The sequence below is a fragment of the Oncorhynchus keta genome, chromosome 31 (assembly GCF_023373465.1).
Source record: "Oncorhynchus keta strain PuntledgeMale-10-30-2019 chromosome 31, Oket_V2, whole genome shotgun sequence".
NCBI classification, from domain to species: Eukaryota; Metazoa; Chordata; class Actinopteri; order Salmoniformes; family Salmonidae; genus Oncorhynchus; species Oncorhynchus keta.
In genome coordinates this window covers 25847598-25867929 of record NC_068451.1, presented here as the reverse complement: position 1 = coordinate 25867929, position 20332 = coordinate 25847598, and the positions used below count along the sequence as shown (strand labels likewise).

General features: G+C 43.7%; 1 protein-coding gene and 1 pseudogene across 2 annotated transcripts; both read left to right on the top strand.

The window, feature by feature from the left end:
- The first annotated feature begins 588 nt into the window (after positions 1-588).
- Positions 589-3196, top strand: LOC118371235 (uncharacterized; annotated as a pseudogene).
- A 4596-nt stretch (positions 3197-7792) lies between these two features.
- Positions 7793-19989, top strand: LOC118371231 (caspase-2-like). 2 transcript variants are annotated; one of them, XM_052489232.1, is made up of 11 exons: positions 7793-7926; positions 8652-8808; positions 9214-9375; positions 12554-12626; positions 13168-13259; positions 14105-14287; positions 14656-14784; positions 14868-14958; positions 15063-15245; positions 17698-17807; positions 17917-19989. In XM_052489232.1, exons 2-11 carry the CDS (start codon positions 8656-8658, stop codon positions 18049-18051), a joined length of 1311 nt encoding a protein of 436 aa, XP_052345192.1. In that variant the 5' UTR covers positions 7793-7926; positions 8652-8655; the 3' UTR covers positions 18052-19989. The 2 variants fall into 2 exon arrangements, with proteins under 2 accessions (XP_052345192.1, XP_052345193.1); XM_052489233.1 differs by having other exon boundaries at positions 7844-7926; positions 8655-8808.
- Positions 19990-20332: the final 343 nt, after the last annotated feature.

Here is a 20332-nt window from a genome sequence, read left to right as displayed (position 1 = left end):
AACAAGGAAGGGAGGTTAGACAACATTAAGCTTCATTTGTGCAATAAGGTTAATATTGTTGTGGCATTGGTTCCATAATGGTGACATTCTTATTGATTTCAAGGAGCTGCTTCTTCGAGATCAAACACAACTCATGGTAACCTTGCAGAATCATCCGTATCAGTGAGCTGTTGTGAAGCTCATCTAAGAATTGACCTTACAAAAAAAATGTCATATTTGCATTTTCACATATGAAATAGCTGTTTTCACATGTTGAGCTGACATTTTCACGTGAAACCATATGTTCACATGTATTACATTTTAAGATCACATGCACCACCTTTTCACATAAAATGTGTTCAACTCACATGTGAATTGCAGTTTCACATGTCAATAATAAAAGTAATGAGGAATGCTAACTTTTTTTTACCAGTACTGAGTCGATGTGCAGGGGAACGAGTTAATTGACGTAGATATGTACAGGAATAAAGTGATGTATAGTAAACAGTAGGCCAACGTCAATTAGTGAGAGCTGAGAGCTGTCAAAAGGAGAATACTCCTTCAGGTCATAGAGAGCTTGGTTAACCAACTGGGCATAGAGTGGCAAAGATGCACCAGATAAGGCAGGAGTTAAGAACAGTTCAATGAGGCGAGTGAAGAAGAAAGACCAGCCTTGTCAGAACTACGGAACATCCTCATGGCCTTTCAGAGAGCTGAGTGGCATAGAAGGCACAGGAAAAAGAGGGCAAGGAAGCGGGCTGCCTTTTAGCAAATCTCTTTGGATTCACCGAACAGCTGCTAGGTCAGACGCACAGTGGTCACCTTACCTGCTCCAAAGATGAGATCAACAACCATCTCTGCAGCACGTACAGCAACGCAATCAGAGAGAAAGATCTGGAGCAATGCAAGGCTTTGATAAATCTACCAGTACCAACCACAGAGTTAAACAAGGAGCCCTGCTGGAAGGATGCACATGAGGTTGTCAAGAGGACAAGAGCATCCTGAAGGTGACCTGGAGGAGGGGCTAAGTCTCTTAACAGTGGAGATGTGCAGAAGGAGTATGGATTCTGAAGGTGGAGAACTCGAAGAACATCAACCATTTCAGAACCATCTCGCTGCTCAGTGTTAAAGGAAATATATTATTCAGCATTGGGGCCAGCCTTCTGACAGACGACATCCTGAAGAACTCCTACATCAGTCCAGAAAGAAGGGATCCTGGAGGTGCCAGGATGACTGGAACACACAGGTGTGGTCAAGCAGATAATCAGGGAAGCCCGGGAGAACAGAAGATACCTTGTACTGTGGCTAGACCTCACAAATCCCAAAGGCTTCATAACCTACATCCCATCCCATCTCAGGGATCTCATACTGAATTACTACAACAGTTTCCGTTTGAGTGTCACCTTTGCGTCCACAATATTGGAATGGCACAGACCTGGGAATGGAATCATCACAGGCTGCACCATTTCAGTGATCCTGTTTGCCCTTGCCATGTCAGCGGAGGTGGAATGTTGAGGCCTGCTGACCAAGGCTGGCATGCGACAACAGAGTCTTCATGGACGACCTGACTGTGACAACAACATCCATCCCAGGGAGTAGATGGATTCTGCAGGGGTTGGGGAAGCTTGCCACTTGAACTTCAAGTTTGACAGCAGCCTGGGGGATACAGCATCCATCAAGACATCCAACCAGGAGCTGGAAGTGTGGTTGGCTACAGTGGACATGTCAGGTTTACCTGGCAAGATCAAGTCCTGGATATATCAACATGGTGTCCTCCCACGGATCCTCTGACCCCTCCTGGTTTACAAGGTCCTGATTTCTACAGTTAAGTGCTTTGAAGGAAGGTTCAGTAGCTACCTATGCAAATGGCTGGGATTATCTTGAAGCCTTAGCAGCATTGCCCTGTACAGTCACAAGAACAAACTGAAGCTACCCATCAGCAGCCTGAATGAGGAATTCATGGTGACTCATACAAGGGAGGTGCTGCAATACAGGGATTCAAGCAACCCAAAAGTATCCTAGGCAGGTATAGAGGTGAGGACAGGAAGGAAGTGGAGGGCTCAGGATGCAGTAGAGCATGCTGAGTCACAGCTATGGCACAGTGTGCTGGTGGGTAAGGTGACTCTGGGAAGAGCTGAACTTGGTAGCATTGCAACACCACATTATGACCAGGCACAGGGGAAAGACAGGCGGAAGCTGGTTGCGATGGAAGTGTGAGCAACAGTCGAGGAGGAGGGAGCCAGCAGGATGGTAGGAATGCGGCAATAAGGCAACAAGATGGGAGAAAATGGTGGAAAGCACATGGTCCGAGCTGTGGAAGGCCGAGCCCCATCGCATCAAGTTCTACGATGTCCTGAAAAAGAAAAGGTGAGCCGCAGACTCTAGGAGCTCAGATGCAATAATTCAATAAACAGTCCAGCTGTCTTCATCAGGGTATAATCTGCAATATCCTACCAAGCCCATCTAACCTGTTCTGCTGGGGCAAGGATCGATTCACAATCATGCTCTCTGTCTAAAGAGAGGAGGACATCCATCCTCAACTGCTGCTCAAAAGCCCTAGGCGAGGGTCACTACCGCTGGTGCCACAACCTGGTGTTTAAAGCCTTTGTGGAAATCATCTTCAGTGGGATCAGCCACTGCAAGCACCCCCGACAAGCGAAGTAGGCAATTGCAATCATCAGATCCAGGGAAAAGCCAACACCAGCTACCAGAACCTCCACAGGTCTTTTAGCAAGAGCTCAAGACTGGGAGCTGAAAGTCAACCTGGGAAAACAGTTCAAGTTCCCTGACATCATCACAGCAACAACACTGAGGCCAGAGGTGCTGCTTTCTGAAACATTCAAGCAGGTCATCTTAATGGAGCTCATTGTCCCTTGGGAGGACCGCATTGAGGAGGCAAATTAAAGAAAATAGGCCGAAGTATGAGGACCCGTTGGAGCAGTACCAAAGAGCAAGTTCTGAGTCTGTCGAAGTGGGATGCAGAAGGTTCGTAGGTCAATCCTTCTACAGGGCATTATGACTACTATGCACCACAGGGAGGAAGGCCATCAAGACAGTGGAAGCAATGCTTTGGCTGTTAATTGTTCATTATCCATGTTAACCATGTTACATTTCAGAAATGTCAACTTCAATGGGGTAGGGACGTCACAAGGATTTTGGATAGCACAGAGCTGTGCTAGTGTGCAGGTGTTATCTGCTCTGATAAACCAAATCTAAAAAGAGGGCAATAAACACAGGTTTTGCAAACAGGTTTTGCCTAGATGGTTAGTTTGTCAGAAATGATTTTTCATAGCAGGTTAGGAGAACTTACCCCGTAGGCTCAGATAATAAATGTAGCAGGTTTGGAGAATTAGGTTAGATTTGGGAAAAAGGTTAGGGTTAGCTAAAATGAAAAAATAATAAACTTTTGACATCAATTTGATAAACTGTATCCCATCTAGCAATGACCATGCGAAAGTGAGTAGTTTATGTTGAAAACAACGGGCATCCATCTTGGACATTGTCTCTAGTAAATTTATAAGCTAAGTGCACTCTGCTCCTAAAATAAATACTAATTTTACCCTCTTCATGTAAAAATTAAAAACTGCCATTGGGTAAAGTATAAGCCTATACCTGAAAATATATCCACTATATACAAAATGTATTAGCTAAAATTATTATAACTATTGTAGTTTGTAGTTCATGACTAGACATAATTGTAGATTTTTTTTGTCTATAATTGTCGGTTATACGGCTGGCTATATGTTTATTGTGCCAGCCCTACCTGTGCAGCTATTTAATAACAAATAGGCAATACCAGTTGCTTCTATGATTTTCCAAAAGTTATGTCACTGTTTTAGAAGTATATTACCAAAGTGATCTATTGTACAGTACACCAGGACTAAACCTTGCATTGGGTAGGTTAACCTTTGGAACCAGGGTTGATAATAATTTACTTATCCTGGAAGCAGTCTATGGAAAAGGTATGACAGCAATCCATGATTTGGTTTAGTTTCCCTGGCAGTTCGCACATGCAAACGTTAGCATTTGTGGCACAAATTCCATACAAGTCATGTATGCAATGTTCCCTCACATTTTTCCGGCACTGAGCAAATTTAAGGTCTGCAGTGCCCAAACTTGAAAGTTGTGAAAAGTCAGTGCAACTTCGAGCATGTGTTTACTGTGAACACAGAGGCTGTACCCACTTTAAGTTACAGTCTAAACAGTGGCCATGTCGGCTACTGTGGCTATTTGATCATAATGTAGGCTTACCAGAGTGGGCTACTTAATTTATTTGATTTATTTCACCTTTATTTAACCAGGTAGGCAAGTTGAGAACAAGTTCTCATTTACAAGATAAAGCCAAGCAGTTTGACACATACAACAACACAGAGTTACACATGGAGTAAAACAAACATACAGTCAATAATACAGTAGAAAAATAAGTCTATATACGATGTGAGCAAATGAGGTGAGATAAGAATAATAAGATAAGATAAGGGAGGTAAAGGCAAAACAAAGGCCATGGTGGTGAAGTAAATACAATATAGCAAGTAAAACACTGGAATGGTAGATTTGCAGTGGAAGAATGTGCAAAGTAGAAATAAAAATAATGGGGTGCAAAGGAGCAAAATAAAGAAATAAAGACAGTAGGGAAAGAGGTAGTTTGGGCTAAATTATAGATGTGCTATGTACAGGTGCAGTCATCTGTGAGCTGCTCTGACAGCTGCTGCTTAAAGCTAGTGAGGGAGATAAGTGTTTCCAGTTTCAGAGATTTTTGTAGTTCTTTCCAGTCATTGGCAGCAGAGAACTGGAAGGAGAGGCGGCCAAAGGAAGAATTGGTTTTGGGGGTGACCAGAGAGGTATACCTGCTGGAGCGCGTGCTACAGGTGGGTGCTGCTATGGTGACCAGCGAGCTGAGATAAGGGGGGATTTTACCTAGCAGGGTCTTGTAGATGACCAGGAGCCAGTGGGTTTGGTGACGAGTATGAAGTGAGGGCCAGCCAACGAGAGAGTACAGTTCACAGTGGTGGGTAGTATATGGGGCTTTGGTGACAAAACGTATGGCACTGTGATAGACTGCATCCAATTTATTGAGTAGGGTATTGGAGGCTATTTTGTAAATGACATCGCCGAAGTCGAGGATTGGTAGGATGGTCAGTTTTACCAAAGTATGTTTGGCAGCATGAGTAAAGGATGCTTTGTTGCGAAATAGGAAGCCAATTCTAGATTTAACTTTGGATTGGAGAGGTTTGATGTGAGTCTGGAAGGAGAGTTTATAGTCTAACCAGACACCTAGGTATTTGTAGTTGTCCACATATTCTAACTCAGAACCTTTCTAGTGATGCTGGACGGGCGGGCAGGTGGAGGCAGCGATCGGTTGAAAAGCATGCATTTAGTTTTACTTGTATTTAAGAGCAGTTGGAGGCTACGGAAGGAGAGTTGTATGGCATTGAACATATTGTATAACATTTTTACATAGAAATAGCTGTTCTGCTGTTAAGCCCACAGCAGCAGCCAATGAGTGGTGTTCAATGTCGGCCTACATTCCATGAGACTTTTGAAAAAAAACATGCAGGGCTTGACATTAACCTGTTTATCCACTTGTCCTTCAGACAAGGAGGTGACTGAAAATGTTGCTTTGTTGTTTGATGCAAGAAACTACTTTACAAAATAAAATGTATTATTATTCCCATACCACTATTACAGAGAATCAGATAAATTATGCTACCCTCTTCCTATTGGCTACTTAGCTTATTCAACCCTGTCCCAAAACACAACACTGCCCCTTCAAGACAAAAAAAGCTCATTACCTGACTCGCTTTTCAAAGATGCCAAGAAATGTACACGTTTGTCCTCTTGTAGAAAGCAATCACTCCCCTATTGCTGTCAACAAATAAATGTAACTGGGCTAAAAACTCATTAACTAGCAAAGGATATGAACAAAATATGCACACGTGGCTCTCGCTTTGATCTCAAAACAAGCACATCTACTCATGACCGCTCAAGCTATAAACACAGTCCAGTTCAAAGTAAATGGCACAGATCCATATACATTGCCTTGGGGTCTGAAAACTGTCCTATTACTTTTTCCACATTTTGCAATGTTACAGCCTTGTTCTAAAATTGATTACATTTTCCCTCATCAATCTACACACAATACCCCATAATGACGAAGCATAAAAACAGGTTTTCAGACATATCACATTTACATAAATATTCAGACCCTTTACTCAGTACTTTGTTGAAGCACCTTAGGCAGTAATTACAGCCTCAAGTCTTATTGGTATGATGCTTCAAGCTTGGCACGCCTGTATTTGGGGAGTTTCTCCCATTCTTCTCTGCAGATCCTCTCAGAGCTCCAAGTCCGGGCTCTGGCTGTGTGCTTAAGGTAGTTGTTGCTCTGTTCATCTTTCCCTCGATCCTGACTAGTCTCCCAGTCCCTGCCACTGAAAAACATCCCCACAGCATTATGCTGCCACCACAGTGCTTCACCGTAGGGATGGTGCCAGGTTTACTCCAGATATGATACTCGGCATTCAGTCCAAAGAGTTCAATCTTGGTTTCATCAGACCAGAGAATCTTGTTTCTCATAGTCAGAGTCCTTCGGGTGCCTTTTGGCAAACTCCAAGCAGGCTGTCATGTGCCTTACTGAGGAGTGGCTTTCATCTGGCCACTACCATAAAGGCCTGATTGGTGGAGTGCTGCAGAGATGGCTGTCCTTCTGGAAGGTTCTCCCATCTCCACAGAGGAACTCCGGAGCTCTGTCAGAGTGACCCTCGGGTTCTTGGTTACCTCCCTGACCAAGGACCTTCTCTCGCGATTGCTCAGTTTGATCCGGGCAGCCAGATCTAGGAAGAGTCTTGGTGGTTCCAAACGTCTTCAGTTTAAGAATGATGGAGGCCACTGTGTTCGTTGGGACCTTCAATCCTGCAGATTTTTTTTTTGTACCCTTCCCCATGTCTGTGCCTCAACAATCCTGTCTCGGAGCTCAGCAGACAATTCCTTTGACTTCATGGCTTGGTTTTTGTTCTGACATGCACTGTCAACTGTGGGACTTTATATAGACAGGTGTGCGGCTTTCTAAATCATGTCCAATCAATTGAATTTACCACAGATGGACTTCAATCAAATTGTAGAAACATCTCAAGGATGATCAATTGAAACAGGATGCACCTGAGCTCAATTTCGAGTCTCATAGCAAAGGGCCTGTATACTTATGTAAATAAAATGTGCAAAAATGTTGAAAAACCTGTTTCCGCTTTGTCATTGTGAGGTATTGTGTGTAGATCAATGAGGAAAACATGTATTTAATCCATTTTAGAAGAAAGCTGCAACGTAACAAAATGTGGAAAAAGTCTGAATACTTTCTGAATGCACTGTATGTTCATACTGAATCTATACATTTAACATTTACATTTAAGTCATTTAGCAGACGCTCTTATCCAGAGCGACTTACAAATTGGTGCATTCACCTTATGACCTATAAATTCAACATATTAGGCTCCATTTGTGCAATAAGGTCAATTATGTCGTGGCATTTTAAGAATCATTTTTTCACATCAATCAACAGCAGTTTGGCAAATATGGATTTCTCACAATCAAAAAATTCCTTGTGGACAGATGTGAGCTGTTTCCAGTTAATTCCTGAATCCCACTCCCTTATTTCCTACAAAGGACATGCCATCCTCTCTACTTCATCTAAAAATTAGGTAGCTGTTTATGTCAGTCTTCCATGATATTCTTATCAATTGGTTGATTATTTACTGTAACAACCGATTCAAATTCAAAATTAATTTGCTTTAATGTTTCCACCCACGGCCCTGGGATAGCTGACTCGTATTCGACCAGGAAAACGTCGATCCAAATCCTCCGAACTGTCATTGGCTATAATCCAACACAATGAATTTAGACCACTCCCGCTACCATTTTCACACATTGCAGAGGCGCGGAAGTTGGTTTACTAGGGTAAGTTATGTTGTTAATTTGTGCGAAATCATTTCAAATACAGTTAGCTAAATTGGCTATCTAGTTTTAGGACATATGGGTTGGGAGCAGATGAACGCATTGAAGGTGTTCTGAATGTTTGAAATCCACCCCCAAAAAATAACATCCCAACGTTAGCATGCCGATGTAACGTTAACTTAGCTACTTGCATATCTAAAGGTACAATGTTTTGAAAAATGCAACGAAACTGATTGACACTTGCTTACATTTTTAACAAATTTCTTAGCATAGCTACCTGGTTTTATGCAATAGCTTACAAGTTAGTATTGTTCGGACGTCAAGGTGATGTCAACTTTTCCTTGACACATTCATTATTAGCTAGCTAACGCGTTAGCTGGAGACAGCTGGCTAACGTTACCTGACAGCCATTGTAAGTATCTGCTGCTGAGTGTTAATAGACATAGGAAAGAATAGGAGATATAACTACCAATTACTTTCTCGTACATCCAGACAGCTACTATAGCTAGCTAGTATAATGTTAGTTCTTACAGAAAGACACATTCAGCATCCTTACCACTCCGACTTAGAAAACAAGGTAAATTGAGCTATTATAATAACTAGATACAATGCCAATGAGTAACGTTAACACGTTGTTGAGAAGCTAGGCCTATATACCGCGCCACGGTTTTGCAAGAAGAATGGAAGTTGACAGTAAACGCTTAATTTTCTTGTGTGTTGTCTCGTAGCAGAATGTTGGGGGAATGCGGTATGCTGGAACGAGACAGAAGGGGGCTTCGGAAATACGCCGTGACTCTCTGCAAAGAGATGGTGGTGGACGAGCTGTTCATTCAGTCGCTGCAGACAGACGACATTCTCACCGACAGCATGGCAGAAAGCATCCTGGTATGTTGTGTTCAATTGTGTAGCTCGATACTACTACCAGGTCAGGTGACTTATGACCCATATCAACTTCCAAAAAATGTATGCATTCATTGCCCAAATGTCTTATTGTTGATGTATGTCATTAACTTCAATCACGTAACCAAATGTGAATGTTAGTGTGGATCAGGGTTTCCCATACTTGGTCCTTGAAACTCCTGCTTGCCCCCTGTGTGCATGTGTGCATGCCCCCCCCCCAAGCTTGATGATGAGTTGGTTATTTTTGAATCATGTAGTGAGTGCTATGGCAAAAAAAACTAAATGTGCACCTGGGGGGGCAGGACCCAGTTTAGTTTCCCTGGTGTAGATTAACATGTATTCCACTTTCTATTTTTTCTTTCTAATCTGTTGATATCCGTTGTTCCCCAGGCGGAACTGACCTCCCACAAGCGGAGCTGGCGTCTGCTGTCCCTGCTCCCCAAGCGTGGTCCCAGAGCCTTCAGCAGCTTCTGCTCAGCACTGAGAGACACAGAGCAGCAGCACCTATGTGCCCTGCTCACAGAGTCACCAGAGAGGGACGGAGAGAGACAGGTGAGTGGGCACTGAGAGCCACACCACAACCAGCACAACAATCAGATGTTGATCCTGACAGACGAGCAGAAGGACAAAGATGGAAAGGGGAGAGGGTAGTCATGGAGAGAGAGAGAGAGAGAGAGAGAGAGGGGTGAGTGCCACAACCAACCTAAGCCTCAAACTGCGCCCCTTACTCAGTGTCCCCAGACAGCTAGGGTGAAAGACAGGGCTGAGGGGGTGAGTTCCACAAAATACCCAATCCAAGCTTCAGACCGCTATTCCCCATTCACAAAGACCCCAGTCAAAGACAGTGAGGAAGAGGGGGATGAAGAGAAAGAGGTGAGCGCTACCCAACACCTAGCCCAAGCTACATACTAAGTTAGAATATTTTCCTGGTATTTTACAAATGTTCCTTCCCAAGAATAAAACAACTTTTCTCATGGGTAACCCTGTGTTTCCCGCCAAAACTGGAAGTGTCATTCAAAAGCATTATAAAGCATATAAATATATAATGAAAATTCAAACCTAATGCGTCCGATACATTTTATGAGCCCTACGTCAATTATGTCGCTCTTGCTGCTGGTGATTCTCTGATCCACCTCTATATAGATTCTGTATACTTCTGGCCCTTCATTGGACACTGTGATAACTAACCTCCAGATGAGCTTCAATGCCATACAACTCTCCTTCCATTGCCTCCAACTGCTCTTAAATGCAAGTAAAATTAAATGCATGTTCTTCAACCGATCGCTGCCCGCCCGTCCAGCATCACTACTCTGGACGGTTCTGACTTAGAATATGTGGACAACTACAAATGCCTAGGTGTCTGGTTAGACCTTCCAGACTCACATTAAGAATCTCCAATCCAAAATGAATTCTAGAATTGGCTTCCTATTCCACAACAAAGCATCCTTCACTCATGCTGCCAAACATACCCTCATAAAACTGACCATCCTACTGATTCTTGACTTCGGTGATCTCATTTACAAAATTGCCTCCAACACTCTTCTCAACAAATTGTATGCAGTCTATCACAGTGCCATCTGTTTTGTCACCAAAGCCCCATATACTATCAACCACTGCGACCTGTACGCTCTTGTTGGCTGGCCCTTGCTTCATACTCATCGCCAAACCCACTGGCTCCAGGTCATCTACAAGTCTCTGCTAGGTAAAGCCCCGCCTTATCTCAACTCACTGGTCACCATAGCAGCACCCACACGTAGCACGTGCTTCAGACGGTATATCTCACTAGACACCCCCAAAGCCAATTCCTCCTTTGGCTGCCTTTCCTTCCAGTTCTCTGCTGCCAATGATTGGCCATGAATTGCAAAAATCACTGACGATGGAGATTCATATCTCCCTCACTAACTTTAAGCACCAGCTGTCAGAGCAGCTTCTAGATCACTGCACCTCTACATAGCCCATCTGTAATATAGCCCATCCAACTACCTCATCCCCATACTGTATTTATTTATCTTGCTCCATTGCACCCCAGTATCTTCTCTACTTGCACATTCGTCTTCTGCACATCAATCAGACAGTGTTTAATTGGTATATTGTAATTACTTTGCCACCATGGCCTGTTTATTGCCTTCCTTATCTTACCTCATTTGCAAATCAAATCAAAGTTTATTTGTCACGTGCGCCGAATACAACACGGGAAATGCTTACTTAAAATGCGCACACTCAATATAGATTTTTTTTTCTACTGTATTATTGACTGTATGTTTGTTTACTCCATGTGTAACTCGGTGTTGTATCTGTCAAACTGCATTGCTTTATTCTTGGCCAGGTTGTAGTTGTAAATGAAAACTTGTTCTTAACTGGCCTACCTGGTTAAATAAAGGTGAAATAAAAAAATATATGGCTAGAATTAGATGCAGAAGGCTTCCTTTCATGAAGATTGAATGGTTATGGGTCTGAATAAATAATTGCTATAGCCTGCCGCCATCGCACGCATTCACTGTTCTTTCAAAGTACCCGTGAGTTCTGTTGGCTGCTGTATATAACATTCAGCAAAAAATATATTGCATTAATTAGCAAAATATAAGGCTGAATGTAATCCATTATTAGCCTTATATTTAGCTAATTAATGATGGGTTATGCATAATAAGCATCTAACTTATAGCCTCTGTCTCTTACGCAAGTGCCTGTGCACCACTGGCCTCGCCTTACAAAACGTCCTTAGCTCTGAGTCCCATGCAGGAAAAGCTAGACAATCTTTTTAGCATTTCTTACACCAATAGACTATTCGAAGAGGGATGCAATATAGATTTTCTAGCCTACCTATGTCAATTTAGAACAGGATTATCTATTTTGGATGCAACTTGAATGGAGTTGATGGAGATAGTGTGCACTGATTTAAAGCAACGCTATTTGAGTGATAGGCTGTTTTTAAAACTCTTTACAATAAATACAATTTAAAAAATCAAGAAAAACAAGGTGACCCCTGAAAGCCAGATCATTCTGTCTTTATATTACTGTAGCATAGGCTATGCTGCAGTCAATGTAGGCTTACCTGTCACAAGAAAACACGTTATCATGATGAGATACAGGAAGAGTAGCTGCTGCTTTTGCAACAGTTAATGGGGATCCTAATAAAATGCCAATACAGTAGGTTCTCCTACATGCACTGTGGATTGCGCTCCATACTGAGATGGGCTGTCTGTCCCCACCCTGAGCATTGATTCATCATGCAGCGGCCGTAGAGAAACCACATTTAGACATCGCATATCATTTTAACAGTTCCATTTCACGCCATGCTGTTCATATAAACAATTTATTATAATTGACCGGTTTCTCGCAGTTATTTATCCTGGGAAAGAGTGGTTTTGGACGGTAAATCTCGGAAACCGGGTTCCTGCCATTCAACCCTACTACAGACTGTCCCCAGATAGTCACTAGAGAAAGAAGTGACCACAACACTCCCAACCCAAGCTACAGACTGCTGTAACAGGAAGAAAGAGGGGGATGGGGAGAAAGAGGGGAATAAGAAAAGAGGAGAGCTGTAGATTGGGAGAGAGGTGAGTCAGCCATCACTCCCCCCCAAAAAAAAAAAAAGCCTCCTGGATGTTTTGGTATTCACACTGCAGGCGAGGAAAACAAATCGGGATAAATGTTCAGATTGTATTGATGGTAAGTTGTATCAAAGGTAAGTTAAAAGATGGTTAAATTCTCCTTTTCCTTTGTCCTTCAGAGATATGTGGACTCTCCCCTCCCACTTCCCACCCAGGAGGGGATTGTTCCAACCAAGAGAGCCAGAACACAAGGTGAGTAGAGCAGTCATCTGAGGTGGGTGCATTCAAGATCACAGTTTTACAACCGTTTCATTCACAATATTTTCATGTTTCCTAGGAGATCATGGGAGGGGTTGTTTGTGTGGTTGTTTGGAGAAGAAAAAAATACATGTAATCATTCTGTTTTTTGGCTTGTAACTCAGTCTTTTATAAAAAATAAAAGAAAGCTATTTTTAATAAATCCAATAAAACTGTAAATGAAAATGTCCCAATTGAGTCCAGTTGTATAATTTTATCAGTGTGGAAGCAGTGTGCTGTAGCCTTGGTATGGAGTGCCACTGCCCAGCCAGTCTCACCACCTGCAGGCACCACGCCCGTGTGACTTGCTCACATAGCTGTAGTACAAAGGTTGTTACAACACCATTATATGTTGCTAACAGCTTCCCTTTCAAGGCAGAAACGTGACGTTGACTGGAACCCTGCTCTGATGGACATTATTGGAATTGTCTCCACTGGTGTATTTTCTGGAATGAAATACATGCAGGGTGTAATGTTATCCTAATATGTGTTTCAGAGTCAATGGAGATGTGTCTGGATGCAGACAGTCCCATCACCAGCTCTGTTCTTCCCTGTACACCAGACTTCTACCTAAAACACTCCCAACAGGTACAACACTCACTGTTAATACAAACCAGTAAATCACCTGTCTGTACCATGTCACTGCCGACAGATAAAACACAGTCTCTGTCTGGTATCTCTTACCTGAGACCATTAATGTTGTTAACGGCTGTATATTTTTGGTTCTCATATTTGTCACTGCAAATATAACTGTTACAATGCAACTTTATGCAACTCCCTAGGGCAGTTAGTTTCAAGGCAGCAGCCACTGCAGCATGCACCTTTGCAACAAACGCATGCATGCACTTCCTGTGTCCAGAATGTGTATCCAGATGCTGCATTGTTCCCCAAGGTATTTCTAGGGAACAGGAGAGTAGATCTTCCTATTCAACCACCTCAACCTGTAACAGCTGTTGAAGTGTCTCCGCTCTAAACAGACAGCTATTAGACCTCTGCAGTATAGACAGAGTTTAGACAGTACCAGGCGAGTCCCACTGGTCCGTAGAAGACAGTGTTTGTCTAGACCACAGTCAGTTTGACAGGAAAGAGACACGGGGAGAATTCCCCCAGCCCATGTGTTGAAGTCTCTGTAAACCTGCTCAGGTTGAGGATGATTCATCACTGAGCTCCACTGGGTTGTAAAACTGTCATTTAAATACAGGGACAGAAACCACAACAAACACTACTGAGAACAGCAGCAACAGAAGCACATTATTATTTTCCTTCAGGTAAACCATGTCATTTTCTCGCGCTGCATTTTTGTCTCTTGTCCCTCACTCTTTTCTCCTCCTTTCCCTTCTTCGCTTTCCTTCCTCCCTTTGCATCTCTCTCTCCTCCCCTCACACTTTCTCTCTTCCCCCTCTCCTCTCTTTCTCCTGCTCTCTCCCCTTCAGTCCTATAGTATGGTGTCCAGTCCTCGTGGCCTGGCCTTGGTGATCAGTAACGTCTCCTTTGACCCCTGTGCTGCTCCTGAACTGGACTCCAGGAAGGGAGGGGAGGTGGACGAGGAGGTCCTCAGGAAGGTGTTCACTGAGCTGGACTACATAGTCACCGTCCGGAGAGACCTCACAGCTCAGGTAACGCACACACACAGAGAGCAAGACAGTGGTGCTAAAGGTACAGCAGTGCTTCAACAACATGGACTGTATCGGTGGATCCCCCACTGGCTTCAATCAGTGGCACTCAGGCATTTGTTTGCCTTGATCTTCATAGACCTGTTGCTATTAGAGTCCTGTTGTTAGCTAGTGGAGACAGCTGTGTGTAGCGTTGGTCTTTCCATGACCATGTTTAATGCAAAGAACAAAGGGTGAATTTACAGCTCTACACTTCCTCTCTGTATAACTAGTGGCTCTTGCACTTTGTGACAAATTGTACCAAAATAATTCTAAAAGTTCTACGTAATTAGAATAGGGTTTAATACTTGATTGATCTCTCTCTATGACAGGGCATGCGGGAGTGCATTGAGCAGTTTGGCACACGGCAGCAGCACCAGACCGTATCCAGCTGTGTGGTGTGTCTGCTGTCCCATGGAGTAGAGGGGGCTATCTACGGCACAGACGGACAGCTGCTGGAGGTGTGTGTGACCTCATTCAGTTTAGAGTGAAACCCTTTCTGATGATAATAATCATATTAATTGAATCTCTGTCTCTCTCTCAGTTGGACTGGGTGTTTGAGGCGTTTGACAACGCCCACTGTCCTCTACTGCAGAATAAACCCAAGATGTTCTTCATCCAGGCCTGCAGAGGAGGTGAGCACACAGTCTCTCTGCCCTCACTCTCCCTCCTTCCATTTCCCCAACCCTCCCTTCCCTGTTCTCTTCTTCTAACCCGTCTTGTCTCTGTCTCCTTCCAGAGGAGATGGACTGTGGGGTGGAGCAGTCAGACGGGCCAGAGAGGACCCAGTCTCCTGGCTGTGAACAGAGGGATGCAGGGAGGGAGGGGGATGGAGACACCAGGCAGATGGAGGAGCGAGGCAGGCTCAGAGTCAAACTGCCCCAGCGCTCTGACATGATCTGTGGCTTCGCCTCCCTCAAAGGTAGGTGTGTGTATGTGTGTTGGTCCCTACTGGGTAATGTAGTGTGTGTTGGTCCCTACTTGGTAATGTAGTGTGTGTTGGTCCCTACTGGGTAATGTAGTGTGTGTTGGTCCCTACTGGGTAATGTAGTGTGTGTTGGTCCCTACTGGGTAATGTAGTGTGTGTTGGTCCCTACTGGGTAATGTAGTGTGTGTTGGTCCCTACTGGGTAATGTAGTGTGTGTTGGTCCCTACTGGGTAATGTAGTGTGTGTTGGTCCCTACTGGGTAATGTAGTGTATGTGTGTTGGTCCCTACTGGGTAATGTAGTGTATGTGTGTTGGTCCCTACTGGGTAATGTAGTGTATGTGTGTTGGTCCCTACTGGGTAATGTAGTGTATGTGTGTTGGTCCCTACTGGGTAATGTAGTGTATGTGTGTTGGTCCCTACTGGGTAATGTAGTGTATGTGTGTTGGTCCCTACTGGGTAATGTAGTGTATGTGTGTTGGTCCCTACTGGGTAATGTAGTGTATGTGTGTTGGTCCCTACTGGGTAATGTAGTGTATGTGTGTTGGTCCCTACTGGGTAATGTAGTGTATGTGTGTTGGTCCCTACTGGGTAATGTAGTGTATGTGTGTTGGTCCCTACTGGGTAATGTAGTGTGTGTGTGTTGGTCCCTACTGGGTAATGTAGTGTGTGTGTGTTGGTCCCTACTGGGTAATGTAGTGTGTGTGTGTGTTGGTCCCTACTGGGTAATGTAGTGTGTGTGTGTGTGTTGGTCCCTACTGGGTAATGTAGTGTGTGTGTGTGTGTGTTGGTCCCTACTGGGTAATGTAGTGTGTGTGTGTGTGTGTGTTGGTCCCTACTGGGTAATGTAGTGTGTGTGTGTGTGTGGTCCCTACTGGGTAATGTAGTGTGTGTGTGTGTGTTGGTCCCTACTGGGTAATGTAGTGTGTGTGTGTGTGTTGGTCCCTACTGGGTAATGTAGTGTGTGTTGGTCCCTACTGGGTAATGTAGTGTGTGTTGGTCCCTACTGGGTAATGTAGTGTATGTGTGTTGGTCCTACTGGGTAATGTAGTGTGTGTGTGTGTGTGTTGGTCCCTACTGGGTAATGTAGTGTGTGTGTGTGTGTGTTGGTCCCTACTGGGTAATGTAGTGTGTGTGTTGGTCCCTACTGGGTAATGTAGTGTGTGTGTGTGTTGGTCCCTACTGGGTAATGTAGTGTGTGTTGGTCCCTACTGGGTAATGTAGTGTGTGTTGGTCCCTACTGGGTAATGTAGTGTGTGTGTGTGTTGGTCCCTACTGGGTAATGTAGTGTGTGTGTGTTGGTCCCTACTGGGTAATGTAGTGTGTGTGTGTGTTGGTCCCTACTGGGTAATGTAGTGTGTGTGTGTGTTGGTCCCTACTGGGTAATGTAGTGTGTGTGTGTTGGTCCCTACTGGGTAATGTAGTGTGTGTGTGTGTGTTGGTCCCTACTGGGTAATGTAGTGTGTGTGTGTGTGTTGGTCCCTACTGGGTAATGTAGTGTGTGTGTGTGTTGGTCCCTACTGGGTAATGTAGTGTGTGTGTGTGTGTTGGTCCCTACTGGGTAATGTAGTGTGTGTGTGTGTGTGTGTGTTGGTCCCTACTGGGTAATGTAGTGTGTGTGTGTGTGTGTGTTGGTCCCTACTGGGTAATGTAGTGTGTGTGTGTGTGTGTTGGTCCCTACTGGGTAATGTAGTGTGTGTGTGTGTGTGTTGGTCCCTACTGGGTAATGTAGTGTGTGTGTGTGTGTGTTGGTCCCTACTGGGTAATGTAGTGTGTGTGTTGGTCCCTACTGGGTAATGTAGTGTGTGTGTGTGTTGGGTCCCTACTGGGTAATGTAGTGTGTGTGTGTGTTGGGTCCCTACTGGGTAATGTAGTGTGTGTGTGTTGGGTCCCTACTGGGTAATGTAGTGTATGTGTGTTGGGTCCCTACTGGGTAATGTGTTGGGCCCCTACTGGGTCATGTGTTGGGCCCCTACTGGGTCATGTGTTGGGCCCTACTGGGTCATGTGTTGAGTCCTACTAGGTCATGTGTTGGGCCCTACTGGGTCATGTGTTGAGCCCTACTAGGTCATGTGTTGGGCCCTACTAGGTCATGTGTTGGGCCCTACTAGGTAGTGTCTGTTGTGCCACACTCGGTAATATGTTGGGGCCTACTAGGTAATGTAATGTAGTGTCTGTTGGCCCCTACTGGGTAATGTAGTGTCTGTCGGGCCCTACTGGGTAATGTAGTGTCTGTTGTGCCACACTAGGTAATATGTTGGGGCCTACTAGGTAATGTAATGTAGTGTCTGTTGGCCCCTACTGGGTAATGTAGTGTCTGTCGGGCCCTACTGGGTAATGTAGTGTCTGTTGTGCCACACTAGGTAATATGTTGGGGCCTACTAGGTAATGTAATGTAGTGTCTGTTGGCCCCTACTGGGTAATGTAGTGTCTGTCGGGCCCTACTAGGCACTGCAGCCATGAGGAATACCAAGAGAGGATCCTGGTTCATCCAAGAGGTCAACTCAGCACTCCGCTTCAGAGCCAGAGACACACACCTATCAGACATACTGGTGCAGGTAAACACAAACACACACCACATATCAGTCATAGTAAGTACATTTTCCCTCAATAAAGTAGTTATCAGCAAGTTCAGTGCTAGTAACCTTTTGTAACCTCTGTCCTTAGGTGAATGGTCGTATTAAAGACAGAGAAGGCTATGCTCCTGGCACCCCCCACCATCGCTGTAAGGAGATGTCTGAATTCACCAGCTCCCTCTGCAAAGACCTCTACCTGTTCCCCAAGTACTACCCTCAGTACTGACACGCACACATTTCTGCACCCCTACAGCACCACACACATACCGCATCCACTACTGACACACACACACATGCTGTTACACACAATCATAGAGGATTAATTCATTCACATTTGCTGTGCAAATTCCCTCTCACAGACAAACTTGGAAAGAAAAATGGAACGAGTTGTTGTAAATCTACGTGCTTGGTAATGGGCATGAAGTATACATGACTGGTATGAAGCTGATGTGTGTACCTACCTATCAGCTAGGCTTGCTATATGTGTATCTGTGCCAGTTAGAAATGGGATTGAAATGTTAGAGGAAAATATTTTAGCTTGCTAACACACCAGAATATATTTAAATGTATCGCTTTTAATTTCTTACTAAACAGCAACGTTTGTGTTTGAAGATTATTCTTTTTTTAAACATGTATTTTGTATGCAGATCTATTTTTATCCATTTATTTTGTATCAAATCATTTTGTATTAAAAAATGTTTATTATAAAATGCATAGCATTAGAATAGGAAATCCCCCCTGACCAAATGAAGGTATGTATCTGTGTCCATATGATGGGCAGACAGGTGGTGGTGTAGAGTTATAGGCTGAGGATGCAGCATGGAGGGAGCTGCATTTCAATACCCTCCTAGTAATCTGAGTCTTCCACTGAAGGATACTGGGACAAGTAGATGTGATATTGGGAGTTTCAGGGTTTGTTAGCAATGATTTGATGTGTTATTGAGGCAACAAGTGTACTGCATTCCATTTGAATAGAATGGATTCATGACCATTTCTCTCACAAACAACTGTCCTCCCCCTCCCATCTCTACCTCCATGAGGGGGTTACGGTCTAAGGCACTGCATTTCAGTGCAAGAGGCTCACTACAGTCCCTGGTTTGAATCCAGGCTGGATCACATCTGGACGTGATTGGGAGTCCCATAGGGCAGTGCACATTTGGCTCAGCGTCATTCGGTTTTGGCCGGGGTAGACCGTCATTGTAAATAAGAATTTGTTCTTAACTGACTTGCCTAGTTAAATAAAAAATGTAGACAAGTTAAGGCAGGTAGGTTAATTAATGTTATAACTACATTGGTAACCAGACTGTTATTACTTAGATGTGATGAAAGATGTCAACTTGTATTTAAATGAATTACATTTATGTTACACCAATGAATTAAATTAGAATTCTATGTAACTGCTTGTTATCTCTGGTCAACTTGAGACCTAAGTTACCTACTGTCAATGTTTCCTTGACCATTAAGATTTCAGTTCACAGGATGGATGTACATGGATGTTTTAAAGATGTATGGATTGATTTTAAAGCAGCTACAGTATTTTCCTTTTCAATTTGATATGCAATATTCCATAGCAATGTGTGCCATGTGAAAGCTGTGGTATTGTCTTTAAAATACTTGGTTTATCATTTACATAGGACGATGCATCACATTCAAGTGTATGAGCAGCAATATTGATGTTTGGTTCTAACAGTGTTGTAGGGAGGAGTGATATGACATGAACAGTATGAATTGAGCTGTTGACCAACCAATCACAGATGCAGCACATAGTGCTCATGTTAAAAATATAAAAAATCCATAGAGATCCTGTTAAATTAGTATTCTAATTCTATGGACAGTTCACCCCAAATTCTAAGTGCCAGATGTTTGTTAGATGCTTTCCATTCGGTTTGAAGCCTCTAGTTCGGTTTAAACTAACTTAATGTGTACAATATAGCATCTACACAACTGGTGTCGTGACAGTCATATTTTTTGTTATCGTGAATTTTCAGAAAGATTTTGTGGCGAATTAGGTTATCCCTTGAAAGTGAAGTACTGAGGTCTGGGGTTCACTGCCATAAGCTAAGGAGCTGCTGGGGATGGGGGGAGGAGATGACTGTATTTATGTCTAAAACAAAGACTGCCAAATGTTCAGGAAAATAAACAACCTTTTTGTTTTTTCTATGAATTGACTTTCTATGAGTTGTGTTGACGTGCGCTGTGTGTGTGAGAGCACTGTACATATGTACACTATGCATGATATTATATTTTGATCTCTCCCTTGTTGCTGTTTCTTTATATCACAGTGTACATCCAGTCCCCCTCAGTACTGGTATAGTATATCTCACAACCCTGTAGTAAGGACTGTTTCATGACTGCACAATATGCGTTGTGAGTCACACACTGACCACTACCACTGTGATAATGTTCTCTGTGTATCAGGTAGTGCCTGAGCCAGCTGTCCATAATCATTCTCCCTGACACACATCACACATTCGCCCGCGGTCGGAGTGACACATTTCTCTCTGGCC

What these genes read in the sequence shown, in the direction of transcription:
- LOC118371231 (XM_052489232.1), top strand. Translation starts at nt 8,656, where the DNA reads ATGTTGGGGGAATGCGGTATGCTGGAACGAGACAGAAGGGGGCTTCGG. An exon ending in CAGACGGACAGCTGCTGGAG is followed by an intron (nt 14,785 to 14,867) that starts GTGTGTGTGACC and finishes TCTCTCTCTCAG; the next exon opens with TTGGACTGGGTGTTTGAGGC. An exon ending in TATCAGACATACTGGTGCAG is followed by an intron (nt 17,808 to 17,916) that starts GTAAACACAAAC and finishes CTCTGTCCTTAG; the next exon opens with GTGAATGGTCGTATTAAAGA.